This window comes from Phalacrocorax aristotelis, chromosome Z (assembly GCF_949628215.1).
Source record: "Phalacrocorax aristotelis chromosome Z, bGulAri2.1, whole genome shotgun sequence".
Classification (NCBI taxonomy): Eukaryota; Metazoa; Chordata; class Aves; order Suliformes; family Phalacrocoracidae; genus Phalacrocorax; species Phalacrocorax aristotelis.
Genome location: NC_134311.1, coordinates 78182510 through 78208326, shown reverse-complemented (window position 1 = coordinate 78208326; position 25817 = coordinate 78182510). Strand labels below are relative to the sequence as shown.

The window sequence follows — 25817 nt, the reverse complement described above, 5'->3', positions numbered from 1 at the left end:
AGGAGAAAAGATCAACAGTCACTACTGACCCAGTGCCCCAGCAGCACAGGGCTTGGCCCTACTGCAATGCGAACGGGCTCCATCCACGCACCGCTCCCTCCCTCCCACCCCCAGAGAAAGAAATCGGTCACTAGAAGCACCACATATATTTTTTCCAGCCATGCAATACACTTAGGTTCAATGTTTTAGAAAGCTTTAAACCGGAATATCAGTCCCTTACCTAGCTGTTCTTTAAAATGCAGTCACAACCGTTCTGCATATTAAAGAAAAAGCTGTTTGCTACTAACTATACCACCAGTGCTGGTTTTTTTTTTTTTTGCTTTCTTATGTGACATAGACAATTTTATTTATTCTTTTTTCACCTACAGATAAAATTATTAGAAGCCAAATAAATTTAGAAATCAACTAACACAAAAAGAAAACAGAACTTCCCATGTCCTGACTACCCCCATTCAGCCTTAAATGGCAAAAAATCTGATGACAGACCTGTACAAAATTCCCGCTAGAAACATCGTGAGCACAAAGGAACATTTTAATTGCACAATAGACATTTAAAGTGATTATCATCTTGTTAAAGTCTAATCTTTGGTTTTTTGCCTTGAGAAAGGCTCAAAATGACAGGTGAGGGGTAGGAATTTCCATATATACTATAGAAACTACAGCCTGCTAAAGTAAGTAGTTCCACTGATTTCAGTAAATATTCTGGTAGAAAGTGTTTCCTGGATCATACCTTAAAAAAACAATTCCAAAACTAGGATAAGAGACATGATCTAAAGCCAGGAAAATGGTGCAGATCTAGTTTAAGCGGGGGAAAAAACCCCCACAGCCTTAAGCCCAGACCCTGCAACATCTTTTAAGGGCAGAGTTTTAAGCACTTGAATGGCTCCACGAGTTTCAGCAAACTGTCCAACGCTGAACTCTACGCATCTCCTACGGCACTTTGCCGGACTGGGGCTTTGCAACTTGGTTTTTTGTTTTGTTTTGTTTTGTTTTGTTTTTTTGAGATGGTCAACAAAGCAAATAAGCAACAGTAGGAATGAGGACTATGAGTGAGCAGAATGTTCTGTTCTCTCCTTCTCCTACTCCAGGCAAGACTCAGATGTAAGTAAAAAAGTTCAGCTATATTTGAAAAGGAGAGGGATGCTGGGCCTTTTAACTACTTTTCTTTTTGTTGTGCTTTTGCAATAACCAGCTGCTGGTAAGTCACTACTATTACTATTTTAAACCCTAAGAAGCTGTGGGAAATCATCAGTGAAACACAGTAGTCAAGTAGACAGAAGTCTCTGCACTGAAGAGAGTATAAACTATAAATTATATTGAAAATAAAAATCCTTTAATTAGAAGCTGTTCAGTGCATATGTTATGGGCCATTTGTATTACAGACAGTCCCTCCTGCTGGTAGCATAACCAACTCAGCTTGGGTATAAATACTCTTGGCCCAGTTTTCTTAAGTGTTGAATACCCTCAGTCCCAGTGAGGACACAGCATTTCTCAAAATCACTGATGCTCACACAGCAAAACACTAACTTCTACTAAAAAACCTCAATATACTGATAAACTCAAAGTGTTCTGAAGTTGGAGGTGGGGAAGGGTGGGAGGACATAAGTTTGCACACAGTTATTTCGTCAGATCAACACAAACACACAAGTTAGTAAGTGTAGATGTGTTTTACATTTGGAGCTATTGGCTTTTAATTCTGGGAGGAATCCTCCTTCGAGAAAGCAAAAACGTTTTAAGTGATATTGAAATTATACTACATTCTTACGGAAACGAAAAACTTCATGATTTTGAATTTCATAATGCCATGAACAGGGCTTCTGAAGCTGAAGCTTTAACAATGAACTTCTGTGCCACAAAGGGGAGGAGGGGTGGGGACACAAGCACAGTGACACTGTGTTACAGTAGATATTTGCGTCTGGTATCCTCATCCAAGGTGAGGTCTACTACTTCCGGAGGCGAAGACCAATTCTGCTGGGGAGTCACAGCTGTCCATGATTGTGTTTGCTGAGTGTTAATATACTGTGAGCCTGAGCCATGCTTCCAGGAAGACACACTCTGAATCACACCTCCCCTGGGATGCACACACCTGTAGCAAGGCAAAAAACACAAAGGATGAAAGCTACTATTGAATTCAGGCACCAGATTCTTAGCTGCAGTGTTTTATCACTCAGGCATCTTGTTAACATGCCCCTCTCCAAAATGTGCTCGTGGATTTTCCGTTTGTAGAGTCCATGACATCTTATTTAAGTAAACAAAGCTGAGACTAAACTTAAATTTAAACTTGGGGATGGTGGTAGGAATTAAGCTATTTTTAAGAATTGAATTCTGCTGGTGGGTGTAAAGTGATATTCCTTGCAACATATGTGCACTGATCCCAGGGATCTTGAAGAAGTTGCTCCCATCATGTGTCATACCATGCGTTATTCAGACGCACAGTTTCCTGCCAGCAGTTTTACCCACTGGACTTCTAAGAAGAGAAAAAATTTAAGTGAGGCTTGATGAGACTAAGCAAAAAGATATCTCTCTATATGAAATCACACATGTTAAAGTAAGGCCACAATGATACTTCCGTTACAATCACTACAAGAGAGATCTTGTAATTACATTATAACCACCATTACACTTGATTTTTCTTTAGTCTTCATAATTTCTTAACTAAAAATTACAAACGTGCTGGGAAATGCCCACTGATAACAGCACAGCCCCACTTCAGCAAAACATAGGCGCTTTCAGTGATTACAGTCAATGAGACTAAATCATGTATTTAAAGATAAGCACACACTCAAGTGCTTTGCTGAAGTGAAGTACGTATCTACTTACAGTATTTTTACTTATATTAATAAAGGATGTGTGACAATTCAAGTACAAGCTAATATTAATTAGAAAAAAAAAACAAAATGAAAGACAGACTGATTTTTTTATATGATGAAGTGATGACAAGAATTTACTGGAGCCTTTAAGATGATCACTCCATTCCCAGCTGTAAATCTTAAACAAGTGCCTTTGTGAAGGCACATGTACTATTATTTCAGGAACCCAGGTTTTCTGCACTGGTCAAATCATAGAATGGTTTGGGTTGGAAGGGCCTTTAAAGATCGCCTAGTCCAACCCCCCTGCCATGGGCAGGGACACCTTCAACTCGATCAGGTTGCTCAGAGCCCCGTCCAGCCTGGCCTTGAGTGTGTCCAGGGATGGGGCATCGACCACCTCTCGGGGCAACCTGGGACAGGGTTTCACCACCCTCACTGTAAAGAAACGTTTTCCTTATATCCAGTCTAGATCTCCCCTGCTTTACTTTAAAACCATCACCCCTTGTCCTGTCACAGCAGGCCTTGCTAAAGAGGTCACCCCCATCCCTCCTACAGCCCCCCTTTAAGCACTGAAAGGCCGCCATAAGGTCCCCCCGCAGCCTTCCCTTCCCCAGGCTGAACAACCCCAGCTCTCCCAGCCTCTCCTCACAGCAGGGGGGCTCCAGCCCTCGGAGCATTTCTGTGCCCCCTCTGGCCCCGCTCCAACAGCCCCGTGTCTGTCCCGTGCTGAGGAGCCCCGAGCTGGAGGCGGCGCTGCAGGGGGGTCTCACAGAGCGGGGCAGGGGGGCAGGACCCCCTCCCTCACCCTGCTGGCAATATCTCCCCAAGTACCATCTGGGGAGGAGCATCTTCCTCCTACACACCTATGGGCAGGCATGAAGCACTCATGGAAACTGGGATATCTTGTGGTCCGTCCACTTGAGAGGCATGGGGGAAGAGAGGCTGCCGGTAGAGACTGAAGCAAAAAAGTTGAGTACTTCAGTCTTCTCCTCATCTGTTGGTACCAATATGCCATCTTGCTCATCAGGAGGGTACATATTTTTGGCCATCCTTTTCTTACTGACATACCTGTAGAGGCCCTTATTATTCTTCGCATCCCTTTGCCAAGTTCAGCTCCAGCTGCACCTTGGCCTTCCTGACCCCATCCCTACACAACTGGGCAGCAACCTTACACAACTTCCAACATACCTGCCTGTCAGGGTTTTGGCTGGGATAGAGTTAATTTTCTCCACTGCAGCTGGCACAGTGCTGTGCTTTGGATTTAGTGTGAGAATAATGTTGATAACACACCGATGGTTAGTTGTTGCTGGGCAGTGCCTGTACTAGTCAGGGACTTTCACAGCTTCCCACGCTCTGCCGGGGGCACAAGAAGCCGGGAGGGGAGGGGGCACAGCTAAGGCAGCTGATCCAAACTGGCCAAAGGGATATTCTGTATCATGTGATGTCATGCCCAGTGTGTTAGCTGGGGCTGGGGTAAGCAGCAATCCCGGCTTGGGGACTGGCAGCATTGGTCAGCGGGTGGAAAGTGGCTGCATCACTCGTTTGTTTGCCCCCTCCCCCCCTCTGGGTTTTGCTTCTCTCTCTCTAGTTACTTTCCTTTTTCTTATAGTATTATTCCCAATATTACTATTTTATATTAATTATTAAACTGTTCTTATTTCAACCCACAGGTTTACTTGCTTTTGCTCTTCAAATTCTCTCCCCATCCCACAGGGGTGGGGGCAGTGAGCGAGCAGCTGCGTGGTGTTTAGTTGCTGTCTGGGGCTAAACCACAGCACAGTCCTTTCTGGTGACCAACGTGGAGCACGAAGGTTTGAGATAACAACAGTTGATGGTCACAGCACTGACTCATCTGTTCTCAATGTCGGTTTATCCAATCTGCACCATGCCCTTGTATTTGCTGTGTCTGTTAAAGATTGTTGTTAGATCTTGTAGTCTGCTGTGCTCTGCAGTGATTAGCGATGTTTTGCCTGGGAGAGTTGTTATTAAAACAAATAAAGCCTTGGGTTTTATCTGGTATTCGGGTTTTGTATTGAAGCTGTTACTTTACCTTGGGTACGACCTCACGGAACAATTCGCAATTATACCTCCCCCTCTGAGAGGTTTTTTTTATGGAGGAAACACAGAATGGCACCTTCGCTGCTGCCTTCTCTAGTGCCTCTTCCCTCACTACAACAGCTTTGCAGATTCTTGAACAGCTTGGGTATAAATGCTCTTGGCTGTACAGTTTCCTGTCTAAGAGATCAGGTCCTGCGCACTTTCCTTCTTCCTCTCCTCAGCAAAGACACAGTGAAGGGACAATGAGGAACAGCTCTGTTCATTGTCCCTTTTCCATCTCTGAGCATCTACTAGGCAGCAGACTAGTTTTAGAAAGAGACTGTGTGTATACTGTTTTAACTTGCTTTTATTCCACCAGATTAACCGTCCATACTATATGAAAATGCCAGTCTTGTTCAACTGCTTCATAATACCTTAAGCCAAGGAAAGACCATAGACTAAAGATCACAGGATCATGCAGTTAAGGTTGAAAAAACCTCTAGGATCATCAAGTCCAACCGCCAGCCCAACACCCCCAGGCCTCCTAAACCATGGCCCCAAGGGCCACGGCTGCACGTCCTTTGAACCCCCCCAGGGACGGTGACTCCCCCACCTCTCTGGGCAGCCTGTGCCAGGGCCTGACCCCTCTGGCAGGGAAGGCATTTCCCCTCATCTCCAACCTAAACCTCCCCTGACGCAGCTTGAGGCCGTTCCCTCTCGTCCTGTCCCTGGTGACTTGGGAGCAGAGACCAGCCCCCCCCTCACTCCAGCCCCTCTCAGGCAGCTGCAGAGAGCGAGAAGGGCTCCCCTCAGCCCCCTCTTCTCCAGGCTAAACCCCCCCAGCCCCCTCAGCCGCCCCCCAGCACACTTGTGCTCCAGACCCTGCCCCAGCCCCGCTGCCCTTCTCTGGACACGCTCCAGCACCTCAAGGCCCAAACCTGAGCCCAGCATTCGAGGTGGGGCCTCACCGGGGCCGAACACAGGGGCAAGATGAAGAGTAACATCAAAAAATGCCTATCAAGAACAACAGCTGAAGCACAGCTGGACAGGTTTCTATCTGAGCATGAGAGAAACCTCTGGCTTTCTTACCCTCATCTACTTTGGGTATTTGATCTTTCTTGTATCTTGAAAGAAAACAGATTTATCATGATCCAATTTTTAATCTAAAGGGGCTATCTTATGACATTAGCCATTGAAATGTTGATAGTATTTTTATGACTCCTGATTAATGAAATAAACTGGAAGCTGATTAAATGCCTAAAGTTAATATTTTGAAAGGAAACAAGAACCCACATAAATATTTTTGTTTATGTATTTGCATATTCACACTCTACCCTTAAAATCTGAATTCCTGATGTATATAAATTTGGTATTTTAATACTACATATATTTTGTCTGCTGATGTTTAATATTGAATCACAAGCTTAAGCTGAATACTTATCAAGTTGGTAACACTCTGAAGACAAACACATTCCAACATCACCATGACCAGCAGAACAGAACAAACAAGTGCAACGTTCACTACCTTTTGGGCATCAGTCACAGATGGACAAGCACAGAAGTGGAAGTCAGCGGTTTTTTTCTGTATTAATTTTGGCAATATTCTAATGAAATGAAAGAAATATTAAAGCAAGAAAAAAGAATTCATACCTGGCATGTTCCTGAACTCCAACAATCTCTACTTCACTATCAGAAGAGGCAATATTAATTTCTTCATTGATCTGGGCATTACCGGAACAGGTTTTGTCACTTACAAGGAAGCCTGGATCCAAATGACCTACAGGTGGGGAAAATGCAAATACAGCCAATGTTTTACAGCTGTCACAATGCAGAAGTCAGCTGGAAAAGGAATCTCCCAAGCTAACAAAAAAAAAAAAGACCAAAACACCAAGATTGGAAAAATCTTACCAGATTAAGTTATCCAACTTTCACTTTATACAGGACAACCACTGGATTTATCCAGTATCAATAGTTCTAACGATGGTGTTATCACACAAATGTGAACAAAGCCTGAGTATTTAGTCAAGAACACTTGATGTAATTAGGCTTTGCAGCTCTTGTTTTACAATAATACTAAGTCAGACTGTGGCTAAACCTCTTTGAAATAAAGAAACACAATCTATTGTCAATAAATCAAACTCAATGATACTGTGGCAAACAAAGCCTACAGGCTGGACAGAAACATCACACACCAAGGAAATTTAAAAAAAAAAAAAACAGCTGAAGCCAGTCAGTGGAAAAAACCTAACAAACCCATTGGTTTCTGGTTGCACTGCTTCACACATCTGCTCTAACATTATTACGAATACTTGGAAGAAAAAAAATCTGTTTCTCAGAAGTTCCATATACAGCTGTGCTGGTTTTCAGTTTAAGTTCCTAATGCCATCCAGTTCATCAGTCTGTCAAACAAGTCCTTTCTAAATACTCATAACAAACGTCACAGGTTTTGTCCTTTCTGCCAAGAACTGCTAAGAAGGTTCTTCACCACAAGTAGTGACACTGTGTTGTGACATATTAAATAATACTTGCATGGAAAACACAAAACATCCAAAATTATTATTTGTTTTACAGAAAATAAAAAATTTTATGTTTAAAAAAACAAATAACAATTCAATAAAGAGACAATGTCTACCTTTTTTCCTTAAAAAAAAAAAAGATTACTTCCACTGTCTCTCTTCAGCAGTAACCTGAGGGGTGCTGGGCAGCCCTGAAGCAGAAGAGAGTACCTGCTTCTTGGAAACCACTCATTCTGCTGTATTTCACAGGGGAAGAATCACCTATCAGTCAGGAAATCTGAGAACAGAGGAATATATTATGTATATCTAGTTTGAATGGACACCTCTTCAAAGATGAGGAGCAGGAGGATGCAATAATGATCCACCAACTCTCAAAGGCATGCGAACACACAGAACTGATCATACCCCCCAAACAGATCAAGAGGACACAGAGAGAAGAAATTAGAACAAGTGCCAGGGAAACTTCTAATGACTGGTTAAAGTAGTTGGAAAAGACACCAGCAAATAGAGGGGTGGAGACAATACCGTACGCTCAGTTTTTGGAAAGCAAAGGCCCTTGGTGCAACCCCTGATCAGGGTTAGCAAGGGAAGGAGTTCTGTGTGCTGCCATGTACCCAAAGGAGTTTCCACCTCACAAGATGAAAAAGATTTGTCAGCTGAACTTAAAATGAATTTATAGCCCAGGCAGACTTTTCCTAACACTACACTCGGCCAAACATTTCTTAGCAAACATCACTGACTGCCAGAAAGTCCCAAAATGGGTCACGGATATTTCTTTAATAGAATTGACTGGGCACAGTGTGAAGCATGAAATGGAAGCGCTCAGAGGCTTCGATTCACGTGCTGGTGATGCAAACCAGGAGCTTTACGTGGCCTCCGCCCACAATTCGCATCACCCTGCTCCTGAACATCACTGCTGCTACAGCACAAGCAACGGAACACGAACACAATCCTTGGTCACTGTTTCACGCAAACTGGTACGGGTATCGACCTGCTTTAATATGTTTTATTAATGCATTAATGACGTACCACCACTCTGCACCCTTTGCTAGACAGGTTAATGTCTGGCAGAGGGGCAGAGCAGACCACCTCTTAAATAGCCCCAAATGAATCCCCAGAGGTATGAGAGCCTTAAGAGGGCTTTCATATATTATCATAGCTTTAAGTGCAGACAACAGAAAGGTAATTAGCAGTAGAGAAACCACGATTAGCAGAGTACATATTGCAACAGTAGCTGAGTGTAAATCAGGATCATAGCATACAGATACATTTACAGCCTCTGGCCGTACAAATTTCATGCCTAATAACATGCCTACACTGTTAATTTCTTTGCGTGAACATTAGGATGATGCCCAAAGCAGATATTTTATTTGCCCTACAACATCAGGGCCCAGAATATTTGCCCATGCACAAAGATAGTGTGTCCTAGTAAGATTTTTCACTCACATAAAGCTCATGGTGTTATTTTCCCATGAGAACACATCATTTAATGTCTGTTAAACTAGACACAGGCTGAAGATTAAATTTGGGAACAAGGTGTAAGATCTGAGAATTCGGTTTTCCAAACGTGCAATCCCAGACACGGTAAGAAAAGGTCACTGCTGACAAATGTGCTGTCAGAGGTGTATGGAAGGCTACAGGGCTCTGGGACAAGGTGTATGCAGGAAGAAAAAGAGGTTCACCCTTTCAGACATTGAAATGGCCATAGCACCAGAAGCAAATTTGTCTGGATACGTTCCCATAGGGTCAGGGATGAAGAAGTTTCATGAAGTTTTCTAGTTTTCTTTTGCCTGGCAACCTCTCCCTTGCAAGTCCACTTGGATATAGGTGGAGGAAGGAAGACAAATTTCTACCTGCACCGCAGCATTTTACCAATCATCAGAAAGTGGAAGAAAGCTTGGTAAGAAACATTAATTTTTATTCCTTACGCTCCTTTGAAGTACCAATCCATTAGTACTGTATAATAAAGTTAGTTTCAGGTGTTTTAATCGTTTAATAAATCACTTTATAAAGGAGTGGGCTTGTTAGGGGTCAAATAGGTAACTATCAGTCAGCTGCTATCCTGCAAATGATACCAGTGAGCTTGGAAAACACCAACTAGCTGCAAAAAGGCTGGAACAACATCCAGCCACAGACCACAATGAAAATAATGCAAAAGAGATTCAAACAATGGATTTGTCCACTATACAATAATGGAACTTTTCTTTCAAAATCTACCACGTGCTTGTATTTCTTTAAGCCTTACAGACATTGAAAAGTAGCTCAGAGCTCCCAGGACACTTCCAGTGTAGGTGCCCTTTGGCAGGCTTATGTTTGGAAAACACAGCATGAAACAAAAACCTGCTGTGCTCCACCCCTGCAGGCAGGACTGTCTCATGCAGCTAAAAATCCTAACGTGCATTTTTAAAAAAATGAGTGGGAAGGAAGGCAATATGTTGGCATACAAGTGTACTGGACGAAGCCAATAGGAGATATTCCCTGTTAGCTCTCTACATCCACCACACAGTAGCGTTTCACATTAACTCTCTTGTAAGTGAAGAGCTGCAAGCACTTAGGGAAGCTGAACAGTTTTTACAAGCTACACAAACTCCTCTGAGTTCTTCTACAGTATTCCTGCTCTTGATTTCTTGAAGGAAATTTCTTTGCTGTCTCTTGATGCTAAGCCCACTTACCAGCACCTTTTCACCCTTCATCTTTATCTGATGCTGGTCTGTCCAATTTTCTAAGGTATGTTAGAAACGCAGGTGGAATACGGGAATTAATCCTGGTATTTTAAAGAAATCATGAGACAAAAAAGACTTATACGGACAACTACAACACTTAAAATGAGACTATGATCAGTTTACTGGCTGGTTGCGTGGGTTGTCGTAATCACAAGTAACAAGATTAGCTCACTTTCATTTAAATAAAACCAAACCACCACCACCACCAAAACCCCAGACCTAAGTTCCAAGAAGTAATTAGGGGGAAAAGGAGAAAAAAACCTCAAGAAAATTAGTGTCAAAAATACATTGCAGGAATCTCTGCCAACTTTTAGCAGTTGTATTTTGGAATAAATGTCAGACTTTTTAATAAGCACCTGTACTGTTTTACAGCAAAATCCATGTAGGGAGCTTTTAACTGCATAAGCTACAAAAATACTGAAAGCAAGAAAGGGAGAGACACCAACTGAGATGCTGGAACAAATGTCAGAGGAAGAGAATTTAAACAAACCTGCGTCAGCACTCAGTTCATCTAGCAGCCCTCTGGTTCTCCAGGTAGATCCCGAGTCTTGATTTCCTAAAGAATTATTGTGCTCTTGAACTACTGCAGCCGCCAACAGATTGTCCACATTTACCACTTCTGGGTCTGAATTTGTGTCTGATATATCATAATGAGCTACAACTGGAGGTCCATCTGCGGAAGGAGAGAAAAGCAATGCATATTAGAAGTCAGCACACTGTGAAAGACACCTTTAAAAGCACAAATAATTTGTTTAAGGATCAATGTAATCTACACGAAGCTCTTAAAGAACTATAAATTATATGAGTTATTAAACTTCAGTTAACGAACACAGTCTGAGATTACAGAGACATTTTAACCTTTACATACACAGGAAACAAATGGAAGAAACACACATTTATCAATGTATCAGTTACTTGTGTATCACCTTTTACATTAACACATAGACATCTCCATATATGACAATGTTGCATTTACAATCTTGAACGGATAAAACCTTCAGTTTAAAATAAAAAAAGTTACAGGACATTAAATTTGGTAAGACAAGATATTTATCTAGAGGATTTTACAGAACTCAAGTGACAGCTTACATTACTTTAGGGTTGACTGAATAAACCTAAGTTTTTTATATAATTGATCCAGTGACAATGAATTTAACATTAGGCAACTTTCATTTCATAACATTTACCTGTCAAGGACAGGGGAATTTTTCAAAATGGCAATGTTTTTGGTGTTGGTTTTTTTAAGATTAAAAATAACAAGACACAGACTATAATGTGCAGTGATAAATACGCTTTTAGTTTAATATGATTACCATATGCATTTTTGGCCACCAAAGTGAAGGGGGAAAGAGAGAGATAAAATTGCTTACGTGATTCTGAAATCTGTTCTTGAGGAATAACAAAAAGCTATTTTTGGCCTATTTTGTTAGAATGGACTATTTTCTTTGTGAGGAATGCCAATCACTTAATTGGAAAGCATGGTAGAGACAGAGGAGTCTCAGAAAAAGAAGTCAAGGTCAGGACAAGGATTGATGTGGCAGCCAAGACAGAACAGATAAATATCGTAATCTTGAAAGGATGCACATTTTAACTCAAATGCCTCATCTCAGCTATAGCTTACAACTTAGAGTGGATGAAAGTGGCTGGAGTTCCCATTCCCCAGATGGCAGAATCAAAACTTTCTTTGGGCCACAACTTCATCCACAAAAATAGAGCAGGTTGGGCCAAAGCTCAACTGCTTTGCTACTGCGATTCTTTAACTCCAAGGAAGTTCTGGCAGTTGAGTGTCTGCAAGACTTTTTTTGTTGTTGTGGGTATGATACACAGAGGGTATAGTTTGCACAGGATAATATAAAATAATCATAAACTAATAATATGTTTAGGAAGAGAGGACCTTCAGTATTACAAAATGATTAAAGAAATCCTTAGAAGTCACAAAGAATAAAATGAAAAGACTTTTCAGAACAGAACAGACTGGTTTCTTTTAGGAGTGTTAAGTGCCTGTTGAAGACAGAAAGAACATGATGAACTAAAAGTTTCAAATTTAGTTCTCTGAAAAGTGGTTTCTACTGAGGTTTTTAGGGTGGGGTGGTTTTTTTTGTGGTTTTTGTTTGGTTTGGGGTTTTTTTTTGTAACTTGGTCCCTGACACATAATTTAACCCACTATTTTAAGAAACACCTATTTTGTGATTAGCAACACACTTTATTAAAGAGTGACCATATTGCTTAAGTCATACTAAAGATCAGTTCTGCAACAAGGTATGAAGAAATCCACAAAATATTTTCGATCAGACCTGCCTCCAAAATAACAATTTCATAAAACAATGTTATATTACAAACTTAAAACAGACCCAACAAAAATAAATGGGTAGTTAAATGCCAATGTATTAAAGACCAAACTGTTCGCAACATGAAACACTGATGATTATGACTGGAAAAGAAGTCCTGATAATTAACTGAAAGGCAATCTTTGTCTTTTCAAAAGGCAATTACATAATAATGGAATACCAAGTTCAAAATTAAGCTGGCTGACATTCAGTTAATTATTTGTGAAAGCTGATGATTAAATTACATGCAGAAGTTACAACTGGACTGAGTCATGAGAGGCATGTTTTCCTTCAGTCTTATCATCAGAGTTCAGCGTGAACATATATAATGTGATCTATAAAAATAAACAGTCGAGTGCAGAAGATACGAGGGTCAAGTACAATATTGACTATTTGACCATTTTTTCAGTAGGTTATCTAAAATTTCAGGAGCTATGTACTGTTCCTTCAGGTCTTTGTTTCTCTCGCTTCTTACCAAGATCTCCAAAAGCAGAAGCGAAATTTGATTTTAGATAGACGTGTCTATGCAAGTAAAAATATATTTGGACAAAAGGCACTAATAGTCTCAAGTCAAAATTGTACCACTCCTACATGTATAATCATGCAAAAATGTATAATAAATGTATATACATGCAGAGTGATATTCTCATCACCTACCCATAGAAATAACTTGTGTGAAAGTCTTCATCAGTAGGAAATACAAGCATAAACTTGTTATCTGTAGCTCCACTCTTGTATCTTCCACACTTCCAAACAGCACACCTTATAACTTAGCTTAAATTTAGTATACATCAAACAGACAAAAATATTTTCAATATAATTTACATACTGTAATTATATTTGTCAGTGTAATAGCCACCAATTTAACAATCGGGAAAAACCAAGCTGCCTCAAAGCAATCACAGCAGAGATCTATTTTTGTTTTTCTCAGCCTTGCCTTTCAGGATCAGATTTGGAAACGGAAGGCCCCTGACACCAGGGTTATCCATACCTATCACCAGTAAATGACCAAGAGGCCAAGATAACAGCAACAACGCTGCAACAAATCCTAGGATTCCCAGCTTGTGTGAAAGAAATTAGCAGTAAATGCCTACGTGTGTTTAAAAAAATACAAAAAAAAACCAGTAAATAAACCAATATATAAGTTGTAGATAACTACAACTAGATGAAAGTTGCAGTGAAGGCATATTTTAAAAATCCTCTAAAAATCTTTCATTCCAAAATGCCAGTTTCTTTTTCAGAGCTACAAACACACAACAAGAGTTAAATTTGGAAATAAATACTTCCCTAACCAACTACGTGATCATCCGATGATGTGATGCAAAGTGAATATGGCCTCAGCTAGGAAATAAGTGAAAAAATGCTTTCAGGTTGAAAAGGTAAAAGGATTAACTACAACCATACTTGTAACTCATCTTTTCTTTACAACAGAGACACTCCCCATAATTACTGACTGTAACAGGATTTCAACAGATAGAAAAACAGACACCAACACAAATCATGCCAGAATCAAAATTTAATGTAGCACAATTAGGAGGCTCCCTGGTCAGTAATTTAAACAATCTATTTAAAACAAACCACATCTTTGAGAAGCCAGGGTAGCTGGAAGACTTATATTTCCCTGGTGATAAGCTTTAATTCATTTCTAAAGCAATAAATGCTTGAAAAAGACAAAGCTGGAAGTTAATAAGTACCAGCAGCAAAATACAGCTGTTGATATTCAATGTTAACAGGGGGCAAGAAAGACTGCTTTTTTTTGTTTAAGAATTCAGAGGCAGAGGTCATTATGGGGACAGCATTTCCAACTGTCCAATTTTCCCTTAATTTACACAGCTCATCAAAACTAATTCCACTCAGGACAACTGAAGCAGAAGCCACATGCACAAAAATTCAGGTCCACACATGCGAATTTTTATTTTAAGCTTGCAACATAGAACGTTCAATGATTTCTTATCTGCTAGCCACTCATACGCTTTTCACAGAACCTCATCTCAACATTCAGTGGTCTACGTACTATATGATCCACACTCCTATTATCCCTTAATTCATTACAATGGCAGAACAAACAGAAAAGTGCAATCAACTGTAAAATTTCAGCTGTAGGTTAAAAGCAGCAACCCTATAAGATGCACCATACCTTTGTACTACAACATGCACAGCAGTACTTCATCATAGGAAACAAAAGATATTAGCTAGCAGAACCTGAGTGGGGAATTTAGTCCTTTAAGTCATTAAAAGCTCTTTAGCGTTCTTAACATCAGGCATGCAGTGCCAAGCTCTCACCTAAACTCCCTCCCACTGTAACCACAAAGAGGAACTTCAGCATCAAGTAATCTCACCCTGGAAATTGCAGCCTGGAGCATCATCTCCCCTCCTTCCCCAGCACATAGAAAGAGCCTGGAGAACCACCTTAGACAAGGTACCTAACTTTTACACTGCTGCAGCAAGATGAATTCCAGCCTTAGGGATGGGATTTAAACTTCGCTGAATTTTCTCTCCAAGCAGTGGAAAAGACTGAAATCTCCAGAGGACTACCCTGAAATAATTTCAAAATTAAAAGCCTAATTTTGGTGGTCTGAATCGCCCTCTGGAGTCATCACTGTCTTTACAATGAGGAGATGTGGAGCCTTATTCAGGTGACTACCACCCTAAGCTTTAACACACGCAGTCAGGTACAATAATAATAGCAATAATAATTACAGCACTTCATTCTCACAAAAAGCTTTCCATTAGTGGATCTCAAAGAGCTCCGAGGTGGTTATTAACCTCCTTTGCCTGTGGGGGAAACTGAGGCAAGCAGGGATTTGCAGCTTGCTCAAGGCTAACAAGCAGAGCAGCTCAGCTTTGCTGAAAACACCACTCCCCTGAAATTAATGAGCTACTTTTAACTGATAAATTATTGAGGATTTTAGAAGTAGTGTTTAGGAATTCTTTTGTGAAACATGCAAAAGCTAAAAAGGCAACACACAGAGGCACCCAGGTAATAGCAAGCCCAAGGAGACACAGCTTCTTCCAGCCTCACCCCTGCACCTTCACTTGAGCGTAGGCACTCAGTACTCTAAGCTAAACTGCATTTATTTTTATATAACAGAATACTGAAACATTTTAATACAATAGAAGACCTAAGAATGCCCTCATTTACACCTGACACTTAAGTTAGACTCCTATGTTTTTTTGAATCTTGAAGTAAATGAATGGACTTCAATACCTATATAAATTTTAAGATCAGATGATCATTACAGTAATTGAAAATATTCATACTTTGTGTGCCAAAACCTAGAAGATTAATCTTAAGTGACTTGCCAAAATAAAAAGGCTTCATACACAAGACTATAGGCTGAAGTGACAGCCTTTTTGTTTTAGATAAACAATACAAACTTGGTCTTACTTAAAAGATGATACAGAGCTGCAGTTTAAAAAAAAGTATGAGCAGAGCAAATGGCAAAACTAGCTGAACCCGAAAACAATTCCCAAAAAGGGGCTGGGAGGCAGGAGATCTGTGCTTTTTTGTGTTCTTTAGCAACATGAAACACTTCATTACTGTTTATATTTATTTATTCCAGGTTACAGTAGTTACATTTCAAAATTTACAGGGTTAGGCAAAGAATACATTGTAAATACAACAAAAAACAATAGTAACATAACATTCTCTCTAAAAACCATAAAGTGAACAAAAAGTTATTGATGAAACCACTTTCCTCACATTTTCCTTCATTTCACACAGTAAAAGCTTTTGTGTTTGTTTTTTTGTTTTACCATAATACTGAAATAATAAAATCAAAACGACATGATCAAATGAGTATCTGTTCTCAGACTGGACCACTTTTAATATATCACATCAAAAGAGATCTCAAAAATTCAAGTCTTGCTGATCAACATTCATTCTTTCAGGCTCTTTGATGACTAGATGGAAAATAACTTGGATTTGTTTTATCAAATTATATATAAAGACATAATAAAGTATTTTCATTGTGCATTAAGCAAAGGCACATGGAACTTGGCTGCATATTGAAAATATCAGGAAGTGGCATGCACTTTATATCTCATTATAGGATTTATTTTCCCTGATGCCACCTAATGATTCATTAATTATGGAACCAGATATATTAGCCAGATCTATTCCCCAGTTTTACTTGCAAAAGCGTTATCAGGAGGGGTTTGGAAACAATCACACCCTACTCTTACATACCTATGACAGTTTAAAAAAAAATCCCTATGTAAATAAAATGTACATTAGGAGAAGGCAGGCAAACATGCACCCCGCGCACACCCTTCCAGAAAACATCACACTTCTGCAAGTACAAACTGCACCTTCCCATGGAAGGACCGGCGCAGCCTCGATGCAAAACTTTTGACGGTCCAGACTAACCCCCTGCGAGATTTAACAGAGCACTTGAAATCACTTCTAACTTAATAAGCCTATTTTCCATGTGCCTTCATTTTGCTGATCTAACACTCTAAGACTAATAAAATTTGTGAGAAAGGCTGGTTTCTAGCTGCATGTTTTGCAAGGTACTGTCCATCTCTATCAATCAGCCTGAATGTTTTAGCATCTACAGTACAAATTACACAGCGCATTTGTTTTAATACTTCCAAATATAACTGCAGACCTTGATTACTTTAAAAACATCTACTCAGCTGGCCTGATGTACACACACTCAAAGACTCCCCTTAACGTCAGCTGAAGGATTCTCTGACCAGAAACTGCAGAATAAGTTCAATTTCTTTTGAGGTGAAATCCTAGCCCCACTGAAATTAGTAGAAAATTTCTACTGGTTTTAATAGGGCTAGGATTTAATTTCTTAATGCCCTTGAAACATTACTAAAAAAAAGAGATTTACAGTATGTGGATACAGGAAGAGACAAAATATATTAACAAGAGAGATCAGTGATAATGAACACATTTCAATTCGTAAAACAACTGCCAAATATAAGCCCGTTCCATTGAAGCTACGATTGGTCCTCCAGTCTTAACTCTAGCAGCTCAGATAAAATAACCTAACAATCCTGCAAAAACACTAAGAGACGCTGAACTTAAAAAAAGAGATGTAGATTTCTGCCTGCATTATTTTGTCCTAATACTGTTAAAAATAACACTGAGGAGCAATATATCTGCAAGGTTTAAGATTTTTTTTTTCTTCCCCTACTCAGATATTTTCTGCAATAGAAACACTGAAAAAAGTTTCACTGCCTTTACCTGAATTTTTTTATATTTATATTAGCTTTTTTTAACCTAAATAAAACCTGAAAACATGCGAAGCAAAACCCCAAACCCTCAGATAAAATGAAGTGTGAAGGGCAGACTTTCCTACAGACCTGCCTTACCAAACCCCGCTCAAGGGAGGGAAGCAGCACGGGGGCCTGGGGAAGAACCTGCAGCCAAGCCTTCAAAACCAGTCCACACTAAAGTCCCTGGACTTCCAAGGACTCCACATACAGTCCAGTTCATGGAGCAGGTCCTTTTATTTTTCATTTACTGAACTGTCAGTTTGACATTTAGTGACATTTAAATTGAGCCTTTGTAGAAATACGTCTTTTGCACTTGCACAAAAAAAATGCTAACAAAGTAGCTGTGTTCACCTGCTACTAAATCCCAACTCTGCAGTCACACGGGTGTTCAACTGCTCCCATGCAAACAGCTGTCACATTGAAAACATAATTTGATATTAAAAATTACAATACAGCTACCTGAATAAGCCAGTTTGGTTTAAACTGACCGCATCTTCCCTGGAATGACACCAGTCTACACCAGCTGATCCCGACTTGATGCATTTACTCTTTTAAACCATAAGGTAAATAAAATTCTTTAAAGAAATTAGAATGCTTCTTTACTCCATTCTCAACTATAACACTTAGGGCAATTACAGTAACTCTAAAGTATCATCTGTGATTCTCCACATCTGTGCAAAACTCCTACTGATTTATCCTCTATTTGTTAGATTGGATGGTTTTGAAGTAATTTGTTGAGATGTGAGCATAAACACACACTCAAAATGTAACTCTGGGTTGGAAAGTACAAGAGTTTCCTTCTGATAATCTTAAAATAGTCTTAAGGCCAGACTGCTTTAATGAAATATAGAATAGATGAGATTAAAATTTATGTTAAAATTTCAGCTCAAGAAATTTTAACTCCCTGAAAAGTTCTAGTAAAAGCCCTTGGAAAATAAGAGCTTAGAGTGGAAATCATGACAAACTTCACGCAGCCATAAAATTTAGCAATAATATTTCCAGAAGAAAAACAAAACCTGAAGTTACGTATTAGGAATCTGTTTTCTCCAAGAGACGCCAAAGGCTGCCGCACATGCATTTAAAATACAGACTCATCACTAGTATTGGTATCTGAAGGCCGGTTTCTTCAGTGCCCTGCATCTTTCAAATTCATGATACAAAGCAAGAGAGATGCTCCTGTTTAATTGCAAAGCCTGCCAAATCCTTCATCAGGTAGGTTATACTACACCTGAACAACAGAGGGGTGGGGTTCCCCTCTCAGCTCCTAGAGAAACATACTTCACATATAAAACAACCTAATGGACCAGATATTCAACTGTGTAAATCAACGCACTTTCTTCGTTTCAAAGGACCTGATTTATGACAGGTTTGAGGCAAGTTTTCAGCTTCAGAGCAACCAGACAAAATAATATTTACCATTTACAACCACTGGTCTTGCACAGGTGTTCTTAACACTAGGGTAGCTTTTGTGGGGAAATTAGGTTAAAATTACATCTAATGTGAATTATTCCCGCAGTCTTCTGGGTGCCTTGGAATAATTTTATTCTAGAAAGAATACAGCTTTAATGTCTGTATGCTCAACTGCTATAATCCTCTGCTTGTTCTTTCACATGCACAGCTATTTGCATTGGGGAAAAAAACAATTACCATAAATGGATAAAAATGTGACAGTTTTTCATTTTTGTCTATAGTAACCAAATCCAATTTTGTATCTATTAATACACTGAATTATAGCCTTTTTTGGTTTTTTTTGAACAAGTTTACCTAACCAAGACATCGAAAGTTCACTTAAATTTCACTGGCTGCGTCCCTAACAAAGTTATCATCCGTTTACAAGACCAGCATGTAAAAGTCTGTTTCAGTCTGAGACATAAATAAGTTCGACTGATGTCCTTATACAATTTGTTCTGAAATACCTAATTGCTCCATATATACTACTTTATAAGAAAGGTTAAGGGCATGCTTACAGATATACTGAGTTAAGTGACTCTTGCACATTAAAAGAAACCAGTCACTGCAAAAAGCTGCTTCTGCATGCATGGGAAGACTTGTAAGGTTGTCATGCTTTAAAATATGCTGCTCTTATCATTGTCATAAAGTTTTAATATATATATATAAATTCTATGAACACCAGAAGGTTCCAATTTTTTTTTTTTAATATCAGCAAATAATCTTCCCTGAAGGATCTTAAATTTTAAACAGATGAAGACAAGTTTGTTTAACTACAATTAAACAAAATAACTCATTTAACTTTTACCCATAGTTAAGTTAAAAATGCACACAATGTCAGATGAGGGAGTTTTCTTACCGGTTCGTATCAAAATCTTTGTATCAAAATTATGCATGAAGATGATCTGTAAAGAATTTATTCCAGTACTTAAAAATTATCTCCTGCATAGTCTCTCAAACAGTTACTCTGAAGACTCTCTAACCTCATTTTTCCTGTAATGAAGGCATCACATACTTTAAAAAAAAAAAAAAAGGAGTCCTGGACCAAGAATAATGTTGAAACAGCAGTGCTTTTATCATACTGATAATAAAAAGCATTTCTTGAGCTCCTGTTACAGGTTTGATCCAAACTTCCAATTAAATTGATGGAAAAACTCCTACTAACTTCAAGGAGGGGGAAAAAAAAAACCAGACCAACAGAAGATACAGTGGGTACTTCCAACAGGAAGAAAAGGAATTATGCTAAAATAATTAGCAACAAAAGTGACTGTGGTTTAAAAAGCAAAATAACAGCTAAAGGAGACCTACAGTGTTCTCTTTACTTAATCTATGTCTATGCAAAGACATTATTTCCATTATTAGAAATAGTCCATTATTCCAAAATGTCCATTATTAGAATTTTAATTAGAAACTTTTAGAAAGTTCTAACTGCTGATAAATATACATTTTTGGTAGCTACGGAGAAGTTACTTCAGATGAAGAAAGGCCTTAATGGAGAGATGATCAAAAATCCCTGTGTCTAGTGATAACTGTAAGAATTAAATAGAGATTTCTAATATACACTTTAAATTAATCCTACTTTAAACATCACAGTTTCAAGCCTGCCTATTCAGGATAACTATCAGTATAAAAAAATCCACACAATAGCAAGTTATTGTATTATTTTAATGCAACTAATGTTCTGGCATTCCCCGTCACTAGTAAATAATGATTTCAGTGGCATTCAGACATGGTTCAGAAGAGGCTCTTGCTGTCTCACCCAGATCAACAACCCATACCTTCAGACCACCATGGTGTTTACTAATCTGACTGTCAAGCCTTCCTTTAAATTCCTGTGCCAAGACTCAATCCATCCACTGACAGCTGCTTATCTTAGGACTGACACGGCTATTTTTATTCCAGCATGAAGGATGCAGTTTGGTCATATATACAGAAGGAAGCAGCAGTGCTTTGTGCGCACAGGTCATGCATGCACACGCAGCTGGGTGTGATTCATCTCACCTAACTTTAGCCAAAAGTTATCTATTCTGAACTGTTTAAGGGAGGTTTAGAAAAGTAACTGAAGAGAAAGACGCTGCCAGGGGGTATCCTCTGTAGGTGCTTCTCTCTCCCCATTGACTCCAAAGGAGCCCCACAGCACAGCAAACAAGACACCTAAAATTAGAGGAGATGACTTCCACCCAAACCGAACACACATATACATATATATGTGTGTATTTGTGCACACAATATAAGATAGCTGCTTCCATAAATATGCCATGTGCAACACAGCAGTGACATTAATAAAAACTCTGGACATAAAATGAACTACTCAATAGGAGACAAAGAAAATCAGTTGTGCACATTTGTTATATTTAGCTAAATCTTTAGGGTAAACTTATTTATTACTTCTACCTAAAAAGGAAGAAGCAGCAGCTAATGTGTGACTTGTTCAAGCTGCAAAACTTGGGAGAAAACACATAGAGAAATGTTATGTGTCTGTATCTAGTCTGATTCTCTAGGGTACTTTACATCTTTAAATATAAAACTTATTTCCTTATATAAATGTTTAAACATGCAAAATGAGCATTTGGATCAATACTCTGAACACTCCTATTGTAACAAACATAGCTCTACTGATTTTGGGGTACCTAAACAAGGATTCTAAGTTATATTCTCCCAAGTTTGGTGATGAAAGCTTAGGGTGGTGTGTCCCCCCCCCACACCTTTAGAGGTACTTGTACATGTGTGCTGGCACATGCACCTGGGAATACTGTGGGGGTTTTTTAAACTACACAAATTCTCTATAAATTAAAAAAATACCATGTTAATAAAGCCCAAAGGAGAAAAACAAAACATACGAAGAGAAGAGAAAAGCAAACCTTGTTTTCAGCATATCCAAAGTAACATCAAGATTGCAAAGACCAGATTTTAAGTTTATGATTGATTCAGATCAGGCTCTGCAATATTCCCATTCTCTGGAAAGATAGGTGGAAAATTGTTATTAAAAGTCGCTGGAAACTCTAGCGTAGCATCAACATTTTGGTAGCCCACGTAAGAATTAAACGACTGCTGTGGAAGTACTTGGCTATCAGGCATCTGTATGAAAGCCCCTGACTGTGTGGTAGGGGGAATTCTTTGGCCAACTAGTTGAATTTTAGGTTCCCTGGGCTCCAGTTGTTGCTTGCTTTCTTCATCTGTGTCAAGACGGGTTAGCTTTTCTATCCACATGCGAAATTTCTCCTCTGTCTGCCTCTGCATCTCGGCAAAGCAGTTCATGGCCTCTTCCAGGACATTGCCTATGCAGTTCCTATCCCACACGGTGCCCCTGTCAAGCAATCCTGGAATTTCCCTGGTCGCTCCTCCAGATCCCCCAGCACGACTGAAGCCAGCTTTAAAGACATTGAGGCCATTTGATAAGACATCATTAAGTAAGAACATAATATTTTTTATTAAGGCATGTTAACGCAGGAAAACAAACTTTTCTAATTGTGTCCCTTGGATATGACAACAGGGGAAGAATTAGCAAATATTAACCAACAGTATTACCATGAAAAAAAACCAAACATTTTACACCCACTGAGATTTAATAGAAATTTTGGCTTCAAAATAATTTTTATTCTAGAATTCTCAGACAATATTGTCACAAAAGTTTGGGTTCTTCCTTAAATAAACCAATTACTCCAATTCCCTTGCAATTTCTGTTTTGAATTCAACTGAAGGTATCAAAGATGTTGTATAATAACATGTTAAGCTGCGATGCAACACACTACGGTTTAACTGATAAACCTGAATAATTAATGCATATTTTACTTACATACTTGAACCCTTTTATAATGGAGTGTTAAATATACACAGAATTGTACATAAGATAACAGAGATAAAGGCTGATACAGTGATTGCTGCACCTGAAGTTGCCAAGCCCAAAGCTCTCGGTCTAATTTTGGAAAACACACTGAACACCCGTGAAGGGAATACACAACACAAACACATACGCACACAAGCACGAAGATGTGTGAAAGCTATGCCAACGCATGAGGTAAAGGAGCCTCTGTTAGGTCTGATGGACACAGCTACAACACAGGGGTAATCCACACGACATGTAGGAGGGATCAGCCTCACGCCAACCAGAAGCGTGCCCTTCATCGCACAAGCCACCGGCTATGCGGCATTTCCAGCATTACTTCCAGCCAAGGCAGAAAACAGACAAGGGCACAGCTGGAAGGGAATTGTTCTCCTTCTATCCATCAAAAAGATGGTTAAAATGACTGGCATTGGGATTATCAGGAAGAACTTCAGCAGCGAGAAGAGAAGGCCATCCTCATTATCTTATTCTACATATCAATAAGAAAAGGCAGCAATATCTATATTTTTAAGTTTAGAGTTCACTCAGGAATTTTCTAGGAAGGAATAAAACCCCAAGAAAATGTGGCTCTGTACCTGTTTGAGAAGTAATAAACAACACATGCACGCTGTCTAAACACACAAACGTTACCTAAGGTAATTCCAAGACAAGACAAGCATCACATTAAACTACACAAAGCAGCTACAGAACCTGACAATTTAATAAGGAAACGTGAAACTTGTGGAATAATCTATCATAATAGAAAATACCCTAAGAATGAGAGAAATAATTCACAACTTAAGCAAATATTTACTAATAAAAACATAAGGCACTAAATATTTATTGGGATTTCACTGTGTACATGAAATTACAGTATTACTTAAACAATACATTCTTTTTAGGAGCTATTTAAATGAGGTATACAAGTCCTTCAGTAACAGCTACACAAAGCCCAGGATTATTCCCTTATTTCTGAGCAGTAGCAATGCTACCTGCCAGGGGTCAAAAACCTGACTCTCTCCCATCTGTTTACCTATCAGACAGGCTGGAAATTCAGCATTCAGGTCCTCTGCCCAAAAATAAATTACTTTATAGCAACTGATTTACACCCCTCTGACTGCATTTTAACTAAAAGTAATTAAGTAAAATGGTAACTTCTCCTTAAAACGTGGTTCCTTTTGTACAGCCAATGTCTTTTTCCTACCTGAAAAAAATTTTCTATTCACATACTCAGTGTTGAACATCCCATATGATTCTGTCAGTTCGTCTTTAGTCCGGGATCTTATCCTAAGATCAAGTAACTAAATGGCAGTCTGATTTCCACAGGCTTATGATCAGATACCTTTAAAGTTGAGTAAGTTTAATTGCGATTTAAAGAAAAAAATACAGATGGTGATACGTGAGACAATCTAGCTGGGCTTTTAAAATTAAGAATGAACTACCATGGTCGAAGTTGACAAAATTGTTTTGTAAACTGAAGAGACTACATATCAAAATATGTATCACCCTACAATACTACTTTTAAAGGGAATCATTCACAGTATATCTACAAATTACTGTAGCAGCAAATCAATGTTTCTAATGATTCGCTTGGAGTTCTTGTAACAAGCCTTATCTAATCTTTTCTTTACTGGTACCCTTCAGGGTTAAAAAGAAAATCAAGCCTAAAAATGCATTTTTATTATATTTAAAATGCTAGCATTTATCTAATTGGTCCCTTTGCTACCTGTAAACTTACAGCTCTAGTTTCTGAAGCTATGCCAAATTAAAAGGCGAAGAAATTTGCAGTCAGAAAGGGTCAGAATCCAAGACTCGTATCTTATTTTCAAGGGAATACCTCCTGCAAAACAGCACATAAGAAATGCCCCAATGCTGTATCTTTTGGGATCTATTAAGTACTATCTAAATAACAACCAAATCCAAAGTTATTTAATTTGGGAAGTCTGACAACATAACAACTTAAGAAATTACGCTGCATCTTCATGCTAATTAACAGTGGTGGATTCCTCTGCGTCAGTACGCTATCCAACATCTCCAAATGCATATTCTACTGCAAACCACTCTTAACAGATTTTCCCTCCTGTTGCCATAAAATTGTCCTTCTGAGTTACTTCAATCAAATTCATCCTTTGCAAAACACTTCATCCAAGGTCTATGCACAATTCTTAAAGTGTAAGTAACCTCACTGAGAGTCCCTCACGCAGATTGTTCTCTTCTCTTTGGATTTCTACATATTAAAACCCCTTTTTCTTTTTTAAAACGTGAGCTGGAACACTAACATCATTACTCAAACTTTCTAATAGATTTTTTTGAAAGCCTGAAACATGAGCCACCCCTACTGCAATTCAGATTTGTCTGAGTGGTGGAAAGCATAATGGTGCTGAAATGCCAATTTGTTCATATATTTGAGTTTTTAAACCCCCTTTCTTCTTCCAAAGAAAAGTGTTTACACAGAAATAAATATTGCTTCCCAGGCTTGCTCTCCTGCTAATTTAGTTCAGAGTTAATTTGCACAGTCAAATTTAAAATCATTTAGAGGAAAAACTCTCAAGAGCAGCAGGTCTCGCAGAACCTGTTTCAGGACTCAGATCACCCTCTTACGCTGTGAATAGTGTTTAAGACGGGTAAAATCCTAAATGCCAACAGAGAGGCTCAATTAAAAGACAAGAAATTGCTCCTCATTTGCAATAACTCAAAAATCATGGCATTCCCTGAATTAAAGAGCCCAAGCTTACGACTGCCCAGGTCAGTGACAAGACTCTCAGTAGCATTCACAAAGTTTAGATTGAACCTGTATTTTCAGGTATAAATTGATACCGAATAATATATTCGGAATAACACACCATAATGTACTTAGCTCTGAATAAGCTCACAGTATTTCTATTGAAGTATCACCAGTAAGA

General features: G+C 39.0%; 1 protein-coding gene across 2 annotated transcripts in view; it reads right to left on the bottom strand.

Moving 5' to 3' along the window:
- Positions 1 to 318: 318 nt before the first annotated feature.
- ARK2N (arkadia (RNF111) N-terminal like PKA signaling regulator 2N) overlaps positions 319 to 25817 on the bottom strand; it is a 44199-nt gene continuing 18700 nt past the window's right edge. The window contains exons 3-5 of one of the 2 annotated variants that reach the window (XM_075078286.1): positions 10577 to 10759; positions 6498 to 6624; positions 319 to 2086 (exon numbers count right to left, since the gene is read on the bottom strand). In XM_075078286.1, coding sequence (XP_074934387.1) covers positions 1897 to 2086; positions 6498 to 6624; positions 10577 to 10759 — 500 coding nt within the window. In that variant the 3' untranslated portion in view covers positions 319 to 1896. Of the gene's footprint in view, positions 2087 to 6497; positions 6625 to 10576; positions 10760 to 21879; positions 22463 to 25817 lie in introns of those variants that run through there. The other variant, XM_075078288.1, reaches the window with a different exon arrangement.